Source organism: Ranitomeya variabilis, chromosome 8 (assembly GCF_051348905.1).
Source record: "Ranitomeya variabilis isolate aRanVar5 chromosome 8, aRanVar5.hap1, whole genome shotgun sequence".
In the NCBI taxonomy this organism is placed as follows: domain Eukaryota; kingdom Metazoa; phylum Chordata; class Amphibia; order Anura; family Dendrobatidae; genus Ranitomeya; species Ranitomeya variabilis.
In genome coordinates, this window is record NC_135239.1 from 46,074,753 (window position 1) to 46,100,649 (window position 25,897).

The 25,897-nt window shown below is 46.9% G+C and overlaps 1 protein-coding gene across 2 annotated transcripts in view; it reads left to right on the forward strand.

Annotated features, from left to right (window-relative positions):
- The window catches only part of LOC143788102 (uncharacterized), a 182,861-nt gene extending 157,646 nt beyond the window's left edge, over positions 1 to 25,215 (forward strand). Inside the window, exons 15-16 of one of the 2 annotated variants that reach the window (XM_077277491.1) lie at positions 24,010 to 24,070; positions 25,055 to 25,215. In XM_077277491.1, the coding sequence (XP_077133606.1) occupies positions 24,010 to 24,041 (32 nt within the window). In that variant the 3' untranslated portion in view covers positions 24,042 to 24,070; positions 25,055 to 25,215. The remainder of the gene's footprint in view (positions 1 to 24,009; positions 24,071 to 25,054) is intronic. The other variant, XM_077277492.1, reaches the window with a different exon arrangement.
- Positions 25,216 to 25,897: the final 682 nt, after the last annotated feature.

A 25,897-nucleotide genomic window follows, 5' to 3' on the forward strand; every position in this document is an offset into this window, starting at 1 on the left:
GTTATATAGCGACACCCAGATCTAATCAGAACAGGTGAACAGGGAAGATGATGTCACAAGTTCAATTCCACCAGTAGCCACCGGGGGAGCCCAGAATCCAAATTCACAACAGGTCAGCTCCCGCAACGCTGGCGCATCTGGGGCTGTGTCGGGTGGTGCAGCCTCAGGCTGGATTGGGGCAGTCCCACGCGGTGCTCTCGGCGTCGCCATCTTTTCTCCTCCTTCGGTGTCCTCTTCCCGTGGTCTCTTTCGTGGGCGGCGCCGTCTCCATGGTCTCCACCCTCCAAACAGGATCAGGAGGCGGACCTCGGCCGTTGACGGACACGTCCTCAGGACCAGGAAATGTTTAGACTGGGTGGCCATTGCCCTTCGCGCTCTCTAGCTTGTCTACGCCCACTCCACGCCCCTCTTCTCTTCCGGCGCTCTCCTCAGCGCTGCAATGGCGGCGGATTTTGGCGGCAAGTGGCGCAGCACACAGTCTTTGCAATAAAGTACAGTCCAAGCACAGTAAATCACAGTTCCAAGGCACACATGACCTGATTCTTCAGGCTTAAGTAGAATCCTGTTCGTGACGCCAAGTTAGAGCGCAACCACACACCGCCGCAGGGCCGAGGGGTACCCGGAGCCGGGCCTCTGAGTCTCAGTTCTGGGGTTGTCACGGTGGCTAGACCCGGTCCGTGGCCCTGTCTGTCAGTGGGGGACGTCCGGTGCAATAAGTGGTGTTGTAACGGTGCAGTTGTGGGGTGCAGGTCGCGGTAAATAATGAGGACACCAGGTTGCAGTCTCTTTACCTCTTTACTGAAGATCTCTGGGTCCTCAATCCAGAGTACGGCTCACCAGGCTGCGCAAGTCCGGCCGGTCCAATGACACTTCCAGAGTTCTCTTCACAGGAGGAAATCTGTGCCTTCCCCCTAGCGCTATGTGTTGTAGTCCTTCCCTGCTGTGCTTACGGAAAGTACCCCACAACTGTTGTGTCTGTTTCTGATGTTCCCTCACAACTCGACTAGATGATGTTCTGCTAATCCTCCGTCCCTCCCTGAGGTTCGGGTAGGAACGGCACCCGTTTGACGGGTAGGCCTGGAGTTCTTCCGGGACCCTAGAGACGCCCCTCTCCCACAATTGCCTCCCAAGTCTTCATAGGTGATTTGAGTTAGACAGCCCGCCTGAGACTGACTGTCCTGCCGCTGTTTGGAGTATTGCTTGAAGCTGAATGTTACTCTACTCCCTCGGCGTTCCGGCCACCGGTAGTGCGCCTCAGTAGGATGTTGCTTCGGTCTTACAGCACGACTCCTACTGGTATTTCTCCTTTGCGTGATCCCGTTTCTCACTCAGCACAATCTATCTCTCTTCTAATCCTTTCTTGGGCACCGCCGCTACCCGGAGCAGGCACGGTCCCGTTATGTTCTTTCTCGTTGCCAAGCCTCTGTCAGGATCCCACCCCTGACAGAGACCCTACTGTATCTTCCCCTACAACACCCTCTGCCACAAGGTGTTGCCTGGTTCCAACCCAGTCAGCTTTCTGATCTAACTTCCTGCCTGACCCCCAGTTTACCCACTATGGTGGGGAGTGGCCTAATGAATAGCACCCTTAGCTCCCCCCGGAGGCCCGGCTGTGAAATGTATTGGTGTCTGTGATACCTGATCAGATGAACTCCTTCAGTGCCATCGGACGCACCATAGCTCCCCATAGTGGCGGAGCCACAGTACTGCAACGGCCAGGACTCTGGGGCGCTGCAATAGTATTTATAAGATTATGGGAAAAACACTGATAAAAAGGCATACCCAGAGCATGCCCCTATGACAAAAAAAACTCCACAAAGTTCGACCCCTTTCCCAAATGCATATGACGCACGTACATGAAAAAAACAGACCCATTGTCATCAGTGTTTTCCATCAGTGTATCATCCGTGTGTCTGCTCCTTCCATCAGTCATCAGCAGATAAAGAATTACATGACAAAGCTTCTCCTATACTTCTCAGTGTTACACACGGACAGCACGCGGACTGCAGACTGATGGCTTCCATGTGCTGTACATGTTTTTCATGGATCCACAGACTTATTGTAGCCGTTATCATCCATGCTACAGAATAAAAAAACAGACATGTCTCCGTGCATTTTGTGTCCAGACATTTGAGCAGCCCCACAGGTTAATGGGTATGTTTAGTGTCTTTGAAAAAAACAGGTGCACACATACTGGAAACAAGGACAAGTGATGGCGGCCTTAAAAATACTTTAAAATGACAAAAATATAAGCCGCGTTGCATGTAGATTTTCCAATAATTTGCCATAGATTTAAGAGTAACATCTGAATTCAATAATTTTTAAATAAAGAAAATGTTGATAATTGATTTGTGCGAATCAAACAACATTTAGATTTTCACGATTGTGTTGAAAATTCTAGGGGAGATTCCACAACAAATCAATTGAAGCAAGCTACTGAAAAGGGCAGAGGTGCACAACTCCAGTCCTGAAGGGCCTCCAACAGGTTATGTTTTCAGCATTTCCTTAGCACAAGGTTTTGGAATCATCACCTGTGCAGGCGATTAAATTATCATCTGTGCAATACTAAGGAAATCCTGAAAACATGACCTGTTGGTGGCCCTTGAGGGCTGGAGTTGTGTCCCCCTGGAATAGGGAATCACATGTCAGTATTTGTTCAGTCTTTTCCATCTGTATTTGTAATCCCAAATCAGGAATAGGCTCTACAGACAGAAAGATTCTCACCTCTTCTGAGTTTTTAACCCCTTAGTGCAGCGCCCCAGAGTCCTGGTCGTTGCAGTACTGTTGCTCCGCCACTATGGGGGGCTATGGTACGTCTGATGGCACTGAAGGGATTCATCTGACCAGGTATCACATACACCAATACATTTCACAGTCGGGCCTCCAGGGGGAGCTAAGGGTGCTATTCATTAGGCCACTCCTCACACTTTGGTAAAACTGGGGGTCAGGCAGGAAGTTAGATCAGAAAGCTGACTGGGTTGGAACCAGGCAACACCTTGTGGCAGAGGGTGTTGCAGGGGAAGATTCGGTAGGGTCCCTGTCAGGGGTGGGATCCTGACAGAGGCCTGGCAACGAGAGAGAACGTTACGGGACCGTGCCTGCACGACATTGCGGCGGTGCCCCAAGAAAGGACAAGAAGCGAGGTTTATTGTGCTGAGTGAGAAACGAGATCAAACTAAGAAGGAGAAATACCAGTAGGAGTCGTGCTGTTAGACCGAGGCAACATCCTACTGAGGCGCAATTTACCGGTGGCCGGAACGCCGAGGAAGTATAGAACTCCAGGCCATACTTCAAACCTACGGCAGGACAGTCAGTCACAGGCGGGCTGTCTCACCTACATCACCTAAGCAGACATAGGGGGCACACTAGGAGAGGGGCGACTCTAGGGTCCCGGAAGAGCTCCGAGCCTACCCGTCATACGGGTGCGTCCTAACCAGAACATCAGGAAGGGATGGAGGAGAAGAACATCATCCGATCGAGTTGTGAGGGAACACGAGAAACAGACACAACAGTTGTGGGGACTATCCCGTAAGCACAGCAGGGGAGGACCGCAACACACAAGCGCTAGCAGGTAGACACTGATTTCCACCTGCAAAGGGAATTCTGGAGGTGCCATCGGACCGGCCGGACTTGCGCAGCCTGGTTAACCGTATTCCGGATTGAGGACTTTGAGACCTTCAGTAAAGAGGTAAAGAGACTGCACCCCTGTGTCCTCATTATTTACTGCGACCGGCACTTCACTGCAGCACAGCACCACTACCCAGTTATACTCTTCATTGGACGCCCCTCAGCAGGGTCACGGACCGGGTCTAGCCACCGTGACAACCCCAGAGCAGAGACTCAGAGGCCCGGTACCGGGTACCCCTCGGCCCTGCGGCGGTGGGGGTGCTACATTAGTGACCGAGCCAATTTGCTACTTTATGACCAAGCTAATCTTTACAATTCTGACCACTGTCCCTTTATGAGGTTATAACTCTGGAACGCTTTAACGGATCCCTCTGATTCTGAGACTGTTTTTTCGTGACATATTGTACTCAGTGGGCACACTGCGCATGCGCCTGCCATTTTCTTTCCGGAAAACATCAGAGGAAAGAGAAATTAAATGACAAATCGGACTTTAAAAAAAAAAAAAAAATGACCTGAATCATGTTCTCTGGGGTCGCAGCTACCCCTGGTAGCCAAGACCCCGGAGAAAATCTGACTCTGGGGGCGCTATACACGTTTACACTTTTTCCACAGCGCCCTTAATTAACGGTGCTGTGGTTTAAGTACCCTTAACTACCGCCGTTAAAAGGTGCAATGGCAGTCGTTAAGGGGTTAAACTATTCCTTGTTTTGATTTACAAATACTAATGTACTGACCTGAAATACAGATGTGTGAATTAGGTCTAAGTGAACCTGACAGTAGGTCCTTGAACGACAGGCAGCATGGGCCAGAAACTGCGACACTCTGCCTTTTGGATCAGTCACCCGTGTGTCATGGTCCCCGCTGGCGTTTATATGTATGTCTTTCTCTGACATACCATAGCGTTACAGAATAGAACATACCTGGCTGAAATGATGGAGTCAGTGTCTGATACATGATGTCTGTGGTTCGGGCAGCACGTGTCAGCTGTCAGGTTCTCCGTAAGATGTGTTCAGCTCTACATTAGGGGCTTTGTTAGGAGCCGCTGTTTAAGATTCTGGTGAAAATATTGGACAAATAGCACTGTATGCTGCCCTTGATTGACGGATGGACACAGTGGCAGAAACCAACAGAGATCATTATGGTGAATAAAGCTGAGAGCTCACTGTAATTTACCTTGTTACTTATTGATCTTCATTTCTAGAACGATATCAACGCTTTGCCTGCAGATACAATCTTTGAACTCTTGGTAAGTTTGTGATTTTTTAAATTAATTTATATTTAAAGAGAATCTGTCAGCAGAGTTTTCTACCTCATCTCAGAGCAACATGATGTAGAGAAAGAGATCCTGAATCCAATGATGGAGTTTACTGGGTGCAGCCGTTCTGACACTATTAGATTTAGCAAGGCAGCAGAGCTGGGAAAGCTAACCCTGCCAACACCAGGCTCTCTGTGTACATATCTATAGACAGTAAGCTGCTCATCACAGGAAGAGGCGGACTCAGACTAGCATGTAGCTTCTGTAGCCTGGATGATAATCACCTGGTAAGTAAACTTTCAGTGTAAGTAAACAACACCACACAGCTTTTCATGTGACACATTGTAATAAGTAACTTCTTCAAGACACCAAAAAATGAACATGGTTTGGTACTCGAGATGATAATTTATGGGCAAATATAGGATAACACAAATAAATATCTTTAGTATTTGCCCACTTATATCAATTGTCTGGCTGATCATTACCATTATTTTAAGGTACCATCCAAAAGAAAACCTCAATATTGACCTATACAGAAAGTGTGACTGTGGGTGACCTCATAAAAAAAGATTATATACACACAAATATATATGGAATAAATCAGGTGTAAGGATGAGTGAATCTCCCCAAATTAGACAGGTTTACTCAAATTTATCCAGCAAATGGAATTTGTAGCAAATCAAAACTTCACCCGAGCCTCCATTTGCCTCAACAATAAAAACCGTGTATAACACTCTGAGGTCTCCTAGGATTGTGTCCAATTCTTTTCAAATTCTAGGGTGCAAATGCGGCGCGCCCCCACACCGCCGCAGGGCCGAGGGGTACCCGGAGCCGGGCCTCTAGTTCTCAGTCTCGGGGTTGTCACGGTGGCTAGGCCCGGTCCGTGGCCCTGTCCGTCAGTGGGGAACGTCCTGTGTAATAGGTGGTAGTAATGGTAGCGATGTAGCGGTGCGGTTGTGGGGTGTAAGTCGCGGTAAATAACGAGGACACCAGGTTGCAGTCTCTTTACCTCTTTACTGGAGATCTCTGAGTCCTCAGTCCAGAACACGGTTCACCAGGCTACGCAAGTCCGGCCGGTCCAATGGCACCTCCAGAGTTCTCCTCTCAGGTGGAAATCTGTGCCTTCCTTCTAGCGCTATGTGTTGTAGTCCTTCCCTGCTGTGCTCACGGAAAGTAACCCCACAACGGTTGTGTCTGTTTCTTAAGTTCCCTCACAACTCGATTTGATGTTCCTCTGTAATCCACCCCTTCCCTGTATTCAGGTTGGAATGGCACCCGTTTGTCAGGTAGGCCTGGAGTTCTTCCGGGACCCTAGAGTCGCCCCTCTCCCGCAATTGCCCCCCAAGACTTCATTAGTGATATGTGGTAGACAGCCCGCCTGAGACCGACTGTCCTGCCGCTGTTTGGAGTATGGCTTGAAGCTGTATTCTAATCCACTCCCTCGGCGTTCCGGCCACCGGTATTGCGCCTCAGCAGGGTGCTGCCTCTTTCAACAAAACCCCTGCTGGTATTCTCCTTCTGCTTGATCTCGTTTCTCACTCAGCACAATCTATCTCGCTTCTAGTCCTTTCTTGAGTCCCGCCGCTTCCAGGAGCCTGCGCGGACCCGTTACGTTCTTTCAATGCCAAGCCTCTGCCAGGATCCCACCCCTGGCAGAGACCCTACAGTCTCTCCCTTCACAACACCCCCTGCCACAGGGTGTTGCTCCGTTCAATCCCGTCAGCGTTCTCTCTAACTTCCTGCCTGACCCCCAGTTTACCCACTATGGTGGGGAGTGGCCTAATGAATAGCACCCTTAGCTCCCCCCGGAGGCCCAGCTGTGAAACATATTGGTGTCTGTGATACCTGATTGGAGGAAATCCTTCGGTGCCATCGAACGTACCATGGCTCCCCTTAGTGGCGGAGCCACAGTACTGCAACGACCAGGACTCTGGGGCGCTGCACTCCCCCCTGGTTAAACACAGTACTCCGGGACTGGGAAGAAAAACAACAATACAGATTAGCAAAAAGACATACAATTTTGTTGAGTGCAAAACAATAAGTATACTTGAACAGGCTTCCCTTTATGGGAGGTGAGGACACTTTTAACGTTACTAACATGGTCAACATTATAAATTACAGGCTATGCATAACTCCTGTTACCCAACCGGGTATTCTACTTAGTGCAAATTCTGGAACAATAAATTAACATTGCCTTTAAGAAACATACACTCTTAGTTTACCAAAGGCCTTCCTATAATCACATTACAGGGTAAGGTAACTTCACATTCTCCTACTTTGAACCTGCAGGACCGCCTGTCCCTATGGCACCAGACCTACTGCCTCTCCTTTCTTTTACAGGACCGCCCCGTTCAGCCAGGGCCTACTGCCTTTCGCTACTATACATAGTATAGACATAACATTCCTTTCGTTTAAAGAACTCTGAGCCCGCTCTACTCGGCTCCTTTAAGGACTCACTCTCTAACCCCTACGGGTTCGCCTTCTGTCCTTAGTAACAAAGTAACTTTCTATGGGGACGCAGGGTTGACCTTCTATCCTCACCTTCATCATTACTTCCTTACTTTCAGCTATGCAGATCTCTATTTCTACCCCTACGGGCTCTCTGCATCTTTTCTTTCTGCAAAACATTATTTAGATTTCACATTTCAACAAATTCAACACATATAACTTAGCATGTAAAACAGTTACATTTCTTTTTCAAGCTTCGTTATCACATTACTGTTCTGCAACAGTATCTTTCTCAAGTTCAATTTCACACATCCCCTTTAAGAGGGGACCAAGTCTTTCTGAGGTAGCACGTCTTCTCAGCCTACCAGCCCACGCAAAGGTTCCGGTATGGTATCTTCGCAAAGTGTCTTTAACTAGAACCGGTAGAAAAGGTATCTTCACAAAGTGTCTTTGGCTCAAACCAATAGGGAGCACCTTTAAGAAGATGCAAACTATTTACAAAAGAAAGTTCGAATCATGCACAGTCCATGATTTCTGCAGTTTGTGTAACTTGGTGCAAAAACTTCAAGAAAAAGAAAAACAACAAAGGGGATCCCGGGTCAACAGAGGGATCCATTAACCCTGGGCGGGTTTAGCAGCAACTTAAAAGAACAAACAGTAACTATTTACATTTTCATGGTATCAAGGTTTATTCTTCTTCTGGGGGCTTGGGTTCCTGAACCCCGGCCACTGCAGCGCCAGCATCCGCGGTTCGAACATGCAGATGAACCCGACTGGCCAATTCCGGGGCTGCTACTAGGCGTACCGTTGCGATGGTGACAAGTTCGGGTGCCCCCGGGACCAGGTCTGGGGCTGCAGGTGCCGCAGGTCCAGACATACACCGCCGAACATTCCGTGCATACCACCCAAGTGGGTTCAAGTGGCGGCTGTAGGTCACAGGATCCCCCTTCTGTAACGGTTCTCCGCTTCGGCCACAACAGGGAGCCCTTACGTTACAATGCGCAACGAAAACATCAGTATCCAGTCCCGGCTCGTGTATGAGGCCCCACCCCCTTTTTACATGGTAGGCCAACACAGTGCCCCGCCTTACCGCGTCTCTGTCATCCCATGCCGGGGGGGGGGTTGTTGTACTTTCGATGGGCCCATCGACTCAGCTCCTTTCCGTCCTTTCCACTGCAGAATCAAGCACTGTCTATATTGCTCCCATGTAAGCACCGCAAGGGTGGACCCGTTCTCCCGGGATCCATCTGCTCTAAACCAGGGGGTGTCCCACCGAAGAACTACTCCATCTAAGCTCACATCCACGGGCTTCCCCACTCCGGTCGACAGCGGTGGCACCATCCTCCCCAGATCATCGGGGGATAGCACCATTAGCCCTGCCGAGATAAGTCGCTCCCTACTGAGATGGAGGTGGGTCATAGAAGCGGGCTCGTGAAGGGGAGCAGGGACGTCGGCCATACCTGCGCCTAATGTGGTTCCATCGGTGTCGCTCTGGTCCGTTAACGAGGACGCTGGAGTCGGCTGCAGCCCGGACCGGGGCTCCTCCAATGGGATACTCGGACTCCGCTCCGCTTGCTGTGGTTCCTCCTCCTCTAACTCCGAGGTCGGGATTGGTGGACGTAGCTTCGCTGTCGGATCCGCAGGCTTCCGGTCCATCTCCGGTGAAGAAAGGCAGGCCTGAACCGCTTCTTCCTCGCTCAGGCACTCGCCGTTCATCATCGCCACCTGATAGTCGCTGGCAGTGCATGCACCTAACTCCGCCATTTCTCTGAGGTCGGGCTTCTCCGTCACCAGCCTCTCGCCGTTGCATATCAAGGGGTGTTTCTCTTCTGCTTTGGGGCAGGTCATTCCTCTGCAGCCAGAAGTGCAGGGGGCGGTAGCCATTTCTCGCGCCACACTGGGAGTCTCCGCCCATAACACGCCCTCCTTCCCCTTGGGTGTAGCAATGGCGGCGCCTTTTGGCGGGAACTTTTGGCGGCTAATGGCGCAGCACAGTCTTACAATAAAGTACAGTCCAAGCACAACAAATCACAGTCTCTAGGCACACATGACCTGATTCTTCAGGCTTAAGTAGATCCTGTTCGTGACGCCAAGTCTGCGGCGCGCCCCCACACCGCCGCAGGGCCGAGGGGTACCCGGAGCCGGGCCTCTAGTTCTCAGTCTCGGGGTTGTCACGGTGGCTAGGCCCGGTCCGTGGCCCTGTCCGTCAGTGGGGGACGTCCGGTGTAATAGGTGGTAGTAATGGTAGCGATGTAGCGGTGCGGTTGTGGGGTGTAAGTCGCGGTAAATAACGAGGACACCAGGTTGCAGTCTCTTTACCTCTTTACTGGAGATCTCTGAGTCCTCAGTCCAGAACACGGTTCACCAGGCTACGCAAGTCCGGCCGGTCCAATGGCACCTCCAGAGTTCTCCTCTCAGGTGGAAATCTGTGCCTTCCTTCTAGCGCTATGTGTTGTAGTCCTTCCCTGCTGTGCTCACGGAAAGTAACCCCACAACGGTTGTGTCTGTTTCTTAAGTTCCCTCACAACTCGATTTGATGTTCCTCTGTAATCCACCCCTTCCCTGTATTCAGGTTGGAATGGCACCCGTTTGTCAGGTAGGCCTGGAGTTCTTCCGGGACCCTAGAGTCGCCCCTCTCCCGCAATTGCCCCCCAAGACTTCATAGGTGATATGTGGTAGACAGCCCGCCTGAGACCGACTGTCCTGCCGCTGTTTGGAGTATGGCTTGAAGCTGTATTCTAATCCACTCCCTCGGCGTTCCGGCCACCGGTATTGCGCCTCAGCAGGGTGCTGCCTCTTTCAACAAAACCCCTGCTGGTATTCTCCTTCTGCTTGATCTCGTTTCTCACTCAGCACAATCTATCTCGCTTCTAGTCCTTTCTTGAGTCCCGCCGCTTCCAGGAGCCTGCGCGGACCCGTTACGTTCTTTCAATGCCAAGCCTCTGCCAGGATCCCACCCCTGGCAGAGACCCTACAGTCTCTCCCTTCACAACACCCCCTGCCACAGGGTGTTGCTCCGTTCAATCCCGTCAGCGTTCTCTCTAACTTCCTGCCTGACCCCCAGTTTACCCACTATGGTGGGGAGTGGCCTAATGAATAGCACCCTTAGCTCCCCCCGGAGGCCCAGCTGTGAAACATATTGGTGTCTGTGATACCTGATTGGAGGAACTCCTTCGGTGCCATCGAACGTACCATGGCTCCCCTTAGTGGCGGAGCCACAGTACTGCAACGACCAGGACTCTGGGGCGCTGCACTAACACAGCATTAATTATGGCAAAGTGACCTCAATATATATTGCTATAAGTAAACAGATGGAGACCAAAAGTCTGTCTAATAACACAGTGTTGGGCTGTTAAAAAATAAAATGACATCACATGGTCTGGTCACATGCTTCCCCATCAGCAGCCATTTTCTAGACAGAAGTGCCGGTGCAGGGCCGGGTTCCCAGTAGCAGCGCAGCACAGAACAGAATGGACAGGCAGGAGCAGTGTGGCTGTCCAGGAGCAGTTGCTTAAAGTGAACCTGTCAGCAGGATTGTGCTCAGTAAACTACAGACAGTGTCAGGTCAGCGCCATTATACTGATTACAATGATACCTGGGTGATGAAATCCGTCCTGTGGTTGTTGTTTCATCTTTATTTGCAGTTTTTAGTGGACGGAGCTTTATATGCCTCAGTATGGACTTATGACAGGTCACTGATCCTTCAGTCACTTGCCCCCTATTTTACATACTGAATATACTATTGTTTGCGAAAAAAATAACATTCATCATGTAGGTGTCTGCTCTGTAGCATGATACAATGTAAGTAGGTATATATTCATTTTATTTAATGTCTTCAAAGGGAGATTTGTAGTTAAATTTCTGCGCTGCCGCTAAGATGAATTTCAGGAGAGTATAGTTGATTCACAGTGGTTTTATTCAACGCGTTTCAGAGGTCTCATGCCCCCTTCATCAGGAAATACCATTTTATTTAGTCATTTTGTTTTGTTGGAAAAAAGTTACCTTGATCAAAATGGCGCCTGTGACGATTGGTCATCATGACTAGCTTTAATATTGAGTTAATCAAAAATGCCTCTTAATGAATCTGGCGCACCTGACTACAACATGATTCCTCATTGTCAGGACCGGAGTGAGCAAAGTATAGCAGACAACTGACATAAGTAGGCTGACGATTCTCCAACTCCTCCACTTCCCGGCACATGATAAAACTCTCCCTGAAGCCACTATTGGGCAGAGCTCAGATTTCCATGATCTGAGATCCCCTTTGTGGCGACTGCAGGAAATCACTAATGCTATATAGCTCCCAGCAGTGGTGCAGCCGCCTCTGGGGAGTATGGCTATGAAACAGATATATAACAAATAAGAGAACCGCTGCTGATGGATTCATCATCAATGCAAAAATAGCCCTGGAGCAGATATACAATTACTGTTACACATAGAGGATCAATTACAACAAGTGACACATACCCAAAATAATAGATTAGGGGAAATTATCAGATATTCTTTAACTTTCACAATTGTTTGGAATCTCCATTGCTTATTCCATCAGATTTCGCTGGAAGACTTGATCTACATGCAGCACCGTGTCTCCTACTGAATGATATAAAGTAGCACAAGACAATGGAATCTGCCGGGTACTGATAGTATCTGAAATTTCACAAATCCGTCACTGTAGTGTTTCTGTTATAGAGATAAACCATGACACAAGTGTGAACAGTTACAGTAATATAAAATTGCCACTGCTTCAAATGCATGAATATCGTGGAATGTTTACAGAAATGTTGGAAATATTTTATTTTTATTTCAGATAAATATAGCTTGCTTTGCGGATGATACTGCTGGGACTGGGGATGCAGTGGTAAGAAAATATGTCCTCATTTTGTTCTTAAGTTGTCTACAAATAAAGTCTAATAAAGTATATACAGATTTTTTAATCACGGATCTGTTACTTATTTCATTAATTTATTAGAGAATGATGTCTGATAATGATCTGTGATATCATTGTGCAGAGGAGGAGGGAGGTTGTGACCATTATCAATTGTGATGATAGTGAGACGACCACTGAGATTGTCCAGTGAAACAAGTCATCATCTATCCACAAGTTAGGGGAGAACTTGTTGACCTCTTTTTCTTCTTGTTACATAGAAAACACGTTACAAATATCATACTGTTTTGTGCCTACAGCTGATTTTCTGTTGCCACCTGCTTTTTTGCCAATCTAACAAATGTACATTAGGAAGATGTAGACGACAGATAGAAACTCAACAACTAACATGACATATTTTACAGGAAGACTTGGTGGATAAATTTAGTGACGGTCTTGCTCCAACACTGAAGAACGTTCTTCAAGGTCTGGCTGTAAGTATCTCACAAATTACTGCTCTGTGCTAACATCATTAGAAGAGACGTCTCTAAGTTTACTCATTTAGTTAATTAACATGTTGTGATATTTTATGTGGTGGCTATTATATGGCAGGAGATGGTATGTTCTATGTTCCCCTGTGTTTGGTGTCCTATAGAGAGGTGGGAAGCAGGTTATGGAGGACGGTCATTTAGTTTCAGTGTGAGGGAAGGGACCGTTAGGTAACATGGCCGTGAGTGGTGTTGTGTAGTATTACCTGGTACACGGGGAAAGCTAGAGGCTGCTGAAATGAGTTTCTATAGGCAGGGTAGGTAGGTGAACAGTGCTCAGTAGGGACCGGGTAAAGGAAATGATTACGCCACATTTATAAAGGCTTGTTTATATGCTCAATTATTGCTGCACAGGATGGTGGCCCGATTCTAACGCATCGGGTATTCTAGAACATGCATGTCCACGTAGTATATTGCTCAGCCACGTAGTATATTGGTCAGACATGTAGTATATTGCCCAGCGCCGTAGTATATTGCCCAGCGACGTAGTATATTGCCCAGTCATGTAATATATTGCCCAGCCACATAGTATATTGCCCAGCGACGTAGTATATTGCCCAGTCACGTAGTATATTGCCCAGTCACGTAGTATATTGCCCAGTCACGTAGTATATTGCCCAGCGACGTAGTATATTGCCCAGTCACGTAGTATATTGCCCAGTCACGTAGTATATTGCTCAGCCACGTAGTATATTGCTCAGCCACATAGTATATTGCCCAGTGAGGTAGTATATTGCCCAGTTACGTAGTATATTGCCCAGCTACGTAGTATATTGCCCAGCGACGTAGTATATTGCCCAGTGACGTAGTATATTGCCCAGTTACGTAGTATATTGCTCAGCCACGTAGTATATTGCTCAGCCACATAGTATATTGCCCAGTGAGGTAGTATATTGCCCAGTTACGTAGTATATTGCCCAGCTACGTAGTATATTGCCCAGCGACGTAGTATATTGCCCAGTGACGTAGTATATTGCCCAGTTACGTAGTATATTGCTCAGCCACGTAGTATATTGCTCAGCCAAGTAGTATATTGCCCAGCCACGTAGTATATTGCCCAGTGACATAGTATATTGCCCAGTTACGTAGTATATTGCCCAGCTACGTAGTATATTGTGCAGTCACGTAGTATATTGCCGAGCTACTGACGTAGTATACAGCACAGAGCCACGTAGTATATTGCCCAGCGAAGTAGTATACAGCACAGAGCCACGTATTATATTGGCCAGTCACGTAGTATATTGCCCAGCCACATTTGTCACAGGTTAAAAAATAAACATATACTCACCTTTCCGAGGGCCCCTTATAGTCCATGGCAGCTTCCGGTCCCAGGGTTGGTATGAGCGCAGGACCTGTGATGACGTCGCAGTCACATGACCGTGACTTCATGGCAGGTCCTTCTGCCATACCATCTTTGCCACTGCAACCTGCAACGGAAGATGGCGGGCGGCGCGAGCGGCTCAGCGGACTACAGAGGGTGAGTATAGCTGGTTCTTTTTTTTTTATTATTATTTTTAACATTACAGTTTGTACTATTGATGCCGCATAGGCAGCGTCAATAGTACAAAGTTGGGGACACACAGGGTTAATAGCGGCGGTAACGGAGTGCGTTACCCAAGGCATAACGCGGTCCGTTACCGACGGCATTAACCCTGTGTGAGCGCTGAACGGAGGGGTGTATACGGGCGCCGGACAGTGAGTGCGGGGAGTAAGGAGCGGCCATTTTCTTCCGGACTGTGCGTGTCGCTGATTGGTCGCGGCAGCCATGACAGGCAGCTGCCGAGACCAATCAGCGAACGAATAACCGCGACAGACAGAAAGACGGAAGTACCCTTAGACAATTATATAGTAGATGTTTTTGCTGTGGAAAAAGCACAGTGTTTTACAGTGAAAGCAAAGTGAACGCTGCTTATTTTTTCCTTGCAGATTTGAACCATCAAACTATTATTTATAAATCTGCAGAATGACAATTCTTACAGTGTTTTTCACCTATTGAAACGAATAGGAAAAAAAAACACGTAAAAAAGCACGAAAAAGTGCCCATTTTACGCAGTGTTTTTCCTGCCAACATGCTGGACTTTTCCTGTAGAAAAATCTGGTGCAAGAACTCAGCATCTGCACATGCGCTAAATCAAAATGATTTTTCAACAATATACAAATTAGCAAGAACTGATAATATACGGGACCAAGATGAGAAACAGCAGCAGGAATAGGACTCTCGAATGTAAATTAAGCATAACTAGCTGGTACTGGCCCATTCTATGAAACCAAAAGGGTCCTGGAAGTAAGATCTTAACCAATCACTTATGATCTGACTCTTCAAGTCATTTTTGATTCAACCTTTATATCGGGCTGCCTACAAGAAGAACGTTTTAATGCATTCTCCAATATGAAAGTTTTATCCCCGGTGATATACAGCATGCAAACAGCTGAGATCCTGCAATGTATAACATGTTCTGAAGCATTTAGCTGAATAATTAGATTTTACATTTTCATTAACCGTTCATATATTATCACACAAGAAAAATAATAAATCACCTAGAATCTCATAGAAGAATAAACTATACTGAGCATCACACAATGTAACAATGTTATTTTACTACAGGCTGGTATTGTTGCTGCAAAAGGAAATCTAGTCGTAGCAGGCCCTCTTACCGATCTTACATCCACTGCTATATGCACTGTGGTAAGTTTTATTCTGTACAGTTTGTCATCAATCATTTCATTCAAAGATAATTGCTGCTATATATATATATATATATATATATATATATATATATATATATATATATATATATATATATATATATACACTCACTGGCCACTTTATTAGGTACATCTGTCCAACTTCTTGTTAACACTTAATTTCTAATCAGCCAATCACATGGCGGCAACTCAGTGCATTTAGGCATGTAGACATGGTCAAGACAATCTCCTGCAGTTCAAACCGAGCATCAGTATGGGGAAGAAAGGTGATTTGAGTGCCTTTGAACGTGGCATGGTTGTTGGTGCCAGAAGGGCTGGTCTGAGTATTTCAGAAACTGCTGATCTACTGGGATTTTCACGCACAACCATCTCTAGGGTTTACAGAGAATGGCCCGAAAAAGAAAAAAAATCCAGTGAGCGGCAGTTCTGTGGGCGGAAATGCCTTGTTGATGCCAGAGGTCAGAGGAGAATGGGCAGACTGGTTCGAGCTGATAGAAAGGCAACAGTGACTCAAATCGCCACCCGTTACAACCAAGGTAGGCCTAAGAGCATCTCTGAACGCACAGTGCGTCGAACTTTGAGGCAGATGGGCTACAGCAGCAGAAGACCACACCGGGTACCACTCCTTTCAGCTAAGAACAGGAAACTGAGGCTACAATTTGTACAAGCTCATCGAAATTGGACAGTAGAAGATTGGAAAAACGTTGCTTGGTCTGATGAGTCTCGATTTCTGCTGCGACATTCGGATGGTAGGGTCAGAATTTGGCGTAAACAACATGAAAGCATGGATCCATCCTGCCTTGTATGGAGCATCTTTGGGATGTGCAGCCGACAAATCTGCGGCAACTGTGTGATGCCATCATGTCAATATGGACCAAAATCTCTGAGGAATGCTTCCAGCACCTTGTTGAATCTATGCCACGAAGAATTGAGGCAGTTCTGAAGGCAAAAGGGGGTCCAACCCGTTACTAGCATGGTGTACCTAATAAAGTGGCCGGTGAGTGTATATATATATATATATATATATATATATATATATATATATATATATATATATATATATATATACTGTATGTTAGGGTGCCAAGGAAAAATGAACTTTGCAAATTGGTAAATCTTACCCCCCAAATTTGTTCCTTTTGGCATAAGGATTCACCATATAAAATATGTTGACATTAACTTTAGATTTACCACTTGCTCAAGGCATGTGAATTATTCCATGTTTCTCATTTTCCACAATATTGTAGACACAATAACCACTCAGTTTGTCATCATATCTTTAGCTGTATAAACTATTTATAATTCAAAAAACATAGGATGACAGTAAGCATTCTATTACAGTAAAATATGCATTACACAATTATGTACATTTTACATGTATCAGTGCTTAGTAGCAGTCAGTTCAGTTTTTCGCGTAAATCAATTAATCTGATCGGTAAATGGCATAACATACCATACATAACGCGGGATATGCATGACGATAAATACTAAACAAACATTTAAAACTGCAATATGATGCGCCATTGAGCAACCAGTAAGTGATAACTAATCTTAAAAAAAGAAAATTATAAAATATCTATGACCAAAAAGGAACAAAATTAGGAGGTAAGACCTTCAAAAACTTGCTACTTAATTTTTACCATGCATTTCCTTGGCATCCTAATACACACACACACACACACACACACACACACACACACACACACACACACACACACACACACACACACACACACACACACAGGTGCTTCTCAGAAAATTAGAATATCATCAAACAGTTAATGACTGAGATAATGACTTTTGGGTTGAAATTGGCTATAAGCCATAATCATCAACATTAACAGAAATAAACATGTGAAATACATCACTCTGTTTGTAATGACTCTATATAATATATGAGTTTCACTTTTTGTATTGAAACTATTGTATTGAACTGAAATAAATTAATCTTATAAATGTGCCCGTGCTGTGTACTGTGTAATGGCTGTGTCTGACCGTACAGGAACATGGCCTGATCATACCACATCTACTGGACAGGGGAGGAAATAAAAAAGTATACTGATTAGTGTTGAGCGATACCGTCCGATACTTGAAAGTATCGGTATCGGATAGTATCGTCCGATACCCGAAAAGTATCGGATATCGCCGATACCCGATACCAATACAAGTCAATGGGACACCAAGTATCGGAAGGTATCCTGATGGTTCCCAGGGTCTGAAGGAGAGGAAACTCCCCTTCAGGCCCTGGGATCCATATTAATGTGTAAAATAAAGAATAAAAATAAAAAATATTGATATACTCACCTCTCCGACGCAGCCTAGACCTTACATGATGTAACCGCCAGCTTCCGTTCCTAAGAATGAGTGCTTGAAAGACCTTAGATGACGTCGCGGCTTGTGATTGGTCACCTGAGCGGTCACGTGACCGCTCAGGCGACCAATCACAAGCCGCGACGTCATCTAAGGTCTTTCAAGCGCTCATTCTTAGGAACGGAAGCTGCCGGTTACATCAGGTAAGGTCCAGGCTGCGTCGGAGAGGTAAGTATATCAATATTTTTTATTTTTATTCTTTATTTTACACATTAATATCGATCCCGATACCGATTCCCGATATCACAAAAGTATCGGATCTCGGTATCGGAATTCCGATACCGCAAATATCGGCCGATACCCGATACTTGCGGTATCGGAATGCTCAACACTAATACTGATATTATAATATTACAACATAAGATAGTAAATAATTCTTTCTTTGATGTAAAACTTTTTTTAAACAAGCAGGGAAAGGTTTTACCGCACAAAAAGAATAATTTGCGATCCCGTGCTGTAATGTCTGTATACTCTTTTGCACTCAGCCACACTGCCCAGGAGATGTGGAAAGATGAGACAATGTCCTTGCACGGTCAGACACAGACATTACACAGTACACAGCAGGGGCACACTTACAAGATTATCTCTGCATACAGACATTTTTTGTAAATACATCTGGAGCGCCCCCACACCGCCGCAGGGCCGAGGGGTACCCGGAGCCGGGCCTCTGGGATCTCAGTCCTTGGGTTGTCACGGTGGCTAGACCCGGTCCGTGGCCCTGTCCGTCAGTGGGGGACGTCCGGTGCAAATAGGGGTGTTAACGGTGGTGTAGCAGTGCAGTTGTGGGGTGCAGGTCGCGGTAAATAACAAGGACACCAGGTTGCAGTCTCTTTACCTCTTTACTGGAGATCTCTGAGTCCTCAGTCCAGAACACGGTTCACCAGGCTACGCAAGTCCGGCCGGTCCAATGGCACCTCCAGAGTCCTCCTCTCAGGTGGAAATCTGTGCCTTCCTTCTAGCGCTATGTGTTGTAGTCCTTCCCTGCTGTGCTCACGGAAAGTGACCCCACAACGGTTGTGTCTGTTTCTTAAGTTCCCTCACAACTCGATTTGATGTTCCTCTGTAATCCACCCCTCCCTGTATTCAGGTTGGAATGGCACCCGTTTGTCAGGTAGGCCTGGAGTTCTTCCGGGACCCTAGAGTCGCCCCTCTCCCGCAATTGCCCCCCAAGACTTCATAGGTGATATGTGGTAGACAGCCCGCCTGAGACCGACTGTCCTGCCGCTGTTTGGAGTATGGCTTGAAGCTGTATTCTAATCCACTCCCTCGGCGTTCCGGCCACCGGTATTGCGCCTCAGCAGGGTGCTGCCTCTTTCAACAAAACCCCTGCTGGTATTCTCCTTCTGCTTGATCTCGTTTCTCACTCAGCACAATCTGCCTCGCTTCTAGTCCTTTCTTGGGCACCGCCGCTAAGCTGAGCAGGCACGGTCCCGTTACGTTCTTTCAATGCCAAGCCTCTGCCAGGATCCCACCCCTGGCAGAGACCCTACAGTCTCTCCCTTCACAACACCCTCTGCCACAGGGTGTTGCTCTGTTCAATCCCGTCAGCGTTCTCTCTAACTTCCTGCCTGACCCCAGTTTACCCACTATGGTGGGGAGTGGCCTAATGAATAGCACCCTTAGCTCCCCCCGGAGGCCCTGCTGTGAAACATATTGGTGTCTGTGATACCTGATTGGAGGAACTCCTTCAGTGCCATCGAACGTACCATGGCTCCCCTTAGTGGCAGAGCCACAGTACTGCAACGACCAGGACTCTGGGGCGCTGCACTCCCCCCTGGTTAAACACAGTACTCCGGGACTGGGAAGAAAAACAACAATACAGATTAGTAAACAGACATACAATTTTGTTGAGTGCAAAACAATAAGTATACTTGAACAGGCTTCCCTTTATGGGAGGTGAGGACACTTTTAACGTTACAAACATAGTCAACATTATAAATTACAGGCTATACATAACTCTTGTTACCCAACCGGGTATTCTACTTAGTGCAAATTCTGGAACAATAAATTAACATTGCCTTTATGAAACATACACTCTTAGTTTACCAAAGGCCTTCCTATAATCACATTACAGGGTAGGGTAACTTCACATTCTCCTACTTTGAACCTGCAGGACCGCCTGTCCCTATGGCACCAGACCTACTGCCTCTCCTTTCTTTTACAGGACCGCCCCGTTCAGCCAGGGCCTACTGCCTTTCGCTACTATACATAGTATAGACATAACATTCCTTTCGTTTAAAGAACTCTGAGCCAGCTCTACTCGGCTCCTTTAAGGACTCACTCTCTAACCCCTACGGGTTCGCTTTCTGTCCTTAGTAACAAAGTAACTTTCTATGGGGACGCAGGGTTTACCTTCTATCCTCACCTTCATCATTACTTCTTTACTTTCAACTATGCAGATCTCTACTTCTACCCCTGCGGGCTCTCTGCATCTTTTCCTTTCACTAAACATTATTTTCAGATTTCACAATTCAAACAATTTAAACACATATAACTTTCCATGTAAAACAGTTACATTTCTTTTCAAAGCATCATCATGGCATTACTGTTCTGCAACAGTATCTTTCTCAAGTTCAATTCTTCACATCCCCTTTAAGAAGGGACCAAGTCTTTCTGAGGTAGCTCGTCTTCTCAGCCTACCAGTCCATGCAAAGGTTCCAGCATTGATATCTTCGCAAAGTGTCTCTAACTAAGACCAGTAGGGAAGGTATCTTCGCAAAGTGTCTTTGACTAAAACCAGTAGGAGGCACCCTTAAGAAGGTGCAAACTATTTACAAAGAAAGTTCGAATCATGCACAGTCCATGATTACTGCAGTTTGTGTAAAACTTCTGGAAAACAACAATAGTGACCCCGGGTCAACAAAGGGGTCACCTTTTAAAGTTTACCCTGGACGGGTTTAGCAACAAACAATCAGGAATAGTTAAAGGAAAACTATTTACATTTTTATAAAGCAATAAAATCTTACTGGAGTTCTGCGGAAGGCGACCTCTTATCCGGCCTCACCAGGCCAACAGATCGCGCTGGTGAGCCAGGACGCCGTTCCGGTCCCAGCAGTGATAAAATCCCTCGCCGGGAGGTCCTCCTTACTGGCAGACGCACACGTCCCTCCGGGGCACGGCAAGGCTGGGCTTCTCTAGGTTCCGCGGGGCCGGGCTCTGCTGCTTTCCCCACTGAATCGGCTCCTTCTGGTGTTCCGGCAGCAGCCTGGAGGGCAATGCATCGCTGTACGCCCCGCGCCATCCAGCCAGCCTCTCCCGCAGCCCTCCTCCAACGAGTGTAGGTGACGGCATCACCTGGCTCCAGATCGCGAGCGATCCTCCCGCTGCAAGGCTCCACCTCCTCCCGGTCTACGCGGACCTGTATCGGCTCCCCGATCTCTTGGATTACTCCCCTTCCGCACTGGGGATTAAAGGCCACCACCACACCCCAGTGTGATGGCGGGATCTCCGGAGCACTAACTAGGTCGACCGGTTCTGTAGGATGGGGCCGGCTCCGCCATGCTGCTATCAGACGCCGTAAGTGCTCAGCATCCGGCATGATTTTCAGGCCCGGTGCGGGTAGCGTACCTTCCGCCGCGGCCGGGTAAGCAGCAACAGGAGACAACTTGATCTCGGTGGGCTGGCCCACCCGGGTGAGGGCACGGGCATCAGCCTTCAGGCGGCGGGCCAGCTGTCGGGCCTCGGCTGCAGCCACACATTCTTCGGACAGTGGCACAGGGGGTCGGCCCAACAGTGGCTCGGTGAGGGTCAGACCCCGCAGCGTTGGCGTTTCAGAGCCTGTCCCAGCTTGTGCGGCCTCGGACTGGGCCGGGTCAGCTCCGCGCTGTGTTCCTGGTGCCGCCATTTCTTGTTCTTTTCCCGCGTCTTCCTCCCGCGGTCTCTTCCGTGGGCGGCCCCGTCCCCATGGTCTCCACCCTCCGACCAAGATCAGGAGGCGTACCTCGGCTGTTGACGGGCACGTCCTCAGGACACAGAAATACTTAGACTGGGCGGCCATTGCTGTTCGCGCTCTGCAGCTCGTCTACGCCCACTCCACGCCCCTCTTCTCTTCCTGCGCTCCTCTCAGCGCTGCAATGGCGGCGGATTTTGGCGGCAAATGGCACAACACACAGTCTTTTCAATAAAGTACAGTTCAAGCACAGTAAATCACAGTCTCTAGGCACACATGACCTGTTTCTTCAGGCTTAAGTAGATCCTGTTCGTGACGCCAAGTTTGGAGCGCCCCCACACCGCCGCAGGGCCGAGGGGTACCCGGAGCCGGGCCTCTGGGATCTCAGTCCTTGGGTTGTCACGGTGGCTAGACCCGGTCCGTGGCCCTGTCCGTCAGTGGGGGACGTCCGGTGCAAATAGGGGTGTTAACGGTGGTGTAGCAGTGCAGTTGTGGGGTGCAGGTCGCGGTAAATAACAAGGACACCAGGTTGCAGTCTCTTTACCTCTTTACTGGAGATCTCTGAGTCCTCAGTCCAGAACACGGTTCACCAGGCTACGCAAGTCCGGCCGGTCCAATGGCACCTCCAGAGTCCTCCTCTCAGGTGGAAATCTGTGCCTTCCTTCTAGCGCTATGTGTTGTAGTCCTTCCCTGCTGTGCTCACGGAAAGTGACCCCACAACGGTTGTGTCTGTTTCTTAAGTTCCCTCACAACTCGATTTGATGTTCCTCTGTAATCCACCCCTCCCTGTATTCAGGTTGGAATGGCACCCGTTTGTCAGGTAGGCCTGGAGTTCTTCTGGGACCCTAGAGTCGCCCCTCTCCCGCAATTGCCCCCCAAGACTTCATAGGTGATATGTGGTAGACAGCCCGCCTGAGACCGACTGTCCTGCCGCTGTTTGGAGTATGGCTTGAAGCTGTATTCTAATCCACTCCCTCGGCGTTCCGGCCACCGGTATTGCGCCTCAGCAGGGTGCTGCCTCTTTCAACAAAACCCCTGCTGGTATTCTCCTTCTGCTTGATCTCGTTTCTCACTCAGCACAATCTGCCTCGCTTCTAGTCCTTTCTTGGGCACCGCCGCTAAGCTGAGCAGGCACGGTCCCATTACGTTCTTTCAATGCCAAGCCTCTGCCAGGATCCCACCCCTGGCAGAGACCCTACAGTCTCTCCCTTCACAACACCCTCTGCCACAGGGTGTTGCTCTGTTCAATCCCGTCAGCGTTCTCTCTAACTTCCTGCCTGACCCCCAGTTTACCCACTATGGTGGGGAGTGGCCTAATGAATAGCACCCTTAGCTCCCCCCGGAGGCCCTGCTGTGAAACATATTGGTGTCTGTGATACCTGATTGGAGGAACTCCTTCAGTGCCATCGAACGTACCATGGCTCCCCTTAGTGGCAGAGCCACAGTACTGCAACGACCAGGACTCTGGGGCGCTGCACATCCCTTTATGGAAAATATTATTATTCCAATATCTATTGAATAAAATCAACTTTAAAATTGACTTTGTTAGTGAGAAAACCCCTTTAAGAGTCGCACACCTTTTAATGAATGGGGCATGAAAGTGGCGACTGCCTCTATACGCCTTGCCACAAATCTTACCCCAATAAGGGGCTGGACAAGATTTCTGATGTAAGGTATGCCACATCTCATAAATTAGACAAGCCGTGGTGTCCTGTTGATATTCCAACCTTATCTCTGCTTGTTTTGGTGAAACGGCTGTGAAAATACCAAAAGTTACAACATTTTTGAGAAACCTCTGGTTGGAAAAATATTTTACGACTTATCAAAATGTGTCATCACGTCAGACTTGTGGCGATCACACTTTGATGAATTGTGGCCCTTGTATATTATGAGTAACCTTTGCATACACTTGTATGGCGGAGAATTTAGTAGACTTGTTTTCCCCTTAAGGCAAAATAATTCAATATGAAGAGATAGATATTTATTATGGAGGTGCTGTAAATGCCATTCCTGAAAATGTTATCTGCTCTTGAATGATTATTTATTACTATAAATTAGAAGTAATGTAGAAAGTACCGTATGTCATAACTTTGCTTCTGTCTCATGAAAATCTTCTGCACAAAATGTAATTTTTAGAAATTCATGGAAACGTTGAGCTTTGTGTGACTAATTACTAATAGTTATCTTATAATTGTCGTTCCATTGTTTTCCTTAAATATTTACTCCATGTTTCAAATGTTTCTAATTTTTATTTAGCTCAAACTTCTCAAAGACAAAGGAGGCCTTGGAGGTCTTACCGGAGGCCTTGGAGGCCTTGGAGGGCTTCCCGGTTAAGATTTAATCCTACCTAGCAAGGAAATCTGGTAAGTTGTGATTAAATGCAAATAATCCTCAATATGAACATTTAACACATCGTTCTATTAGGAAATTAAACATTCCCCATCATTAAAGTGATAATACTGAGAAGGAAAAGTTGCGGAATTATGGAGATCACAGAATTTATAGACATGTTCATTATATGCAAAAATTATGAAAAAATGGAGGCAACATTTTCAAAGCATCTCAATTTATTCCGTATTGCGTATGAGCGCTACACATAGAAATCCTCGATGTGATCACGTGCTGTAAATTTACAATATGCGGTCAGCATAGAAATGAAAGGAATTCATATTTTATTTCTTTTTCTAACCATTACTGACAAATTCTATCTATTTCATGTTTGCAATGCAGATCTGTGACAAAATCTATACCATTTCCCTACTTCTGGTAGCTGCACATCACCCTATTACTCTGCTTTAAATTTGGCGGTAGATCATTTGTTGTACATCCGAAATGTGACATACCCTGGACAATTTCTCCCATAATGTAGATGTTGTCACCATTTTTAAATCTTCATCACTTGCTATGGATTCTGCAACTTCTTCAAAAGTTCATGTAAGGTGTGTCTACACAGGTCAGATACACAATGGATATTCTAGGCAAGATTTTCCAGAAGGAAAATATGTTGCAAATCACGGCATGTTATGAAATCTCATCTACAGGTTGTGGAGAAAATCTCCAGGGTAAATTGACCGACAGTGAAGATTTGACATCCTCATTCTGTGAACTTTAAGCTGCGGAAATTAAAAACAGATTTCACAATTTGAGCTCCTACTTCATTGTACACTAAAGGCCAGTCAAAGGCATATAACACAATAATACTGCAATAGTATGAGCCTACATGACTGTACGTTATAAGCTAAATACTATTTGAACTTGTTTTTCTGAATAATTTGTACTAGAAAGCTGTGAGTATTTCTTAAATATATGAAGGCAACTCAATTTTTCATTATCTATTTTTTTTCTAGGGTCATTGGACACAAACAGTAGAATAGAAGAAAGCATGCAATAAAAAAGAAAAAAAAAGTATAAAATCATTTGATTCATTTTTTTTAATTTTCATGATGATTCATAAAACTTTCTTAAAATCTTATGTTCCATTCAATCAATAAATAATCAACAAATCTAAGTATCCGTGTGTTTTAACAAGCTGTCCTTATTGTCAGGCTGAGGTCTTAATGGACCAGAGAGATTTCTCCATCTATAATAAATGTAATGAGTAGGTTTCCATGGGCTCATTTAATATCAGGAGTAAGCAACCTGAGACTAGATTCACATTGCACTCAGGAGGTCTGCGCCAGATGATGCGCATGGGACCCACTGTTACACCAGCGTAGAATACGGACGAGTGCTGTGTGAGAAAACATTGCATAGCACTCGGACCAGAGTTAATTTATGGGGCAGATCACATCTGCGATTATATTCTCATGCCGAATCGGCATGCGAGAACAATTGTATCACTTGGGTGCAAGTGACACAACGCACATCACTCAGATATCATCCGAGTGTGGTGCGATATACGCAGACGCCAGCAGTGTAGAAATTAGTTTCTCCGCCTCCTCCGCAGCTGTGCTTCAATTCTCTCTGTGCGAGAAGATCGGACCACAGTAGCATGACACTCGGCTCCCGCTCACATCAGATGCCATACGCTAGTGTGACCCCAGCCTTAAAGGAAATCTATCACCAGGTTTTGCTCCTCTATCTGAGAGCAGCATAATGCAGGGGCAGAGACCCTGATTTCAGCAATTTGTCACTTAGTGGAAGGCATTCTATCATCGTGACAAAATCAATGTCTTATCTCCTGCAGATCT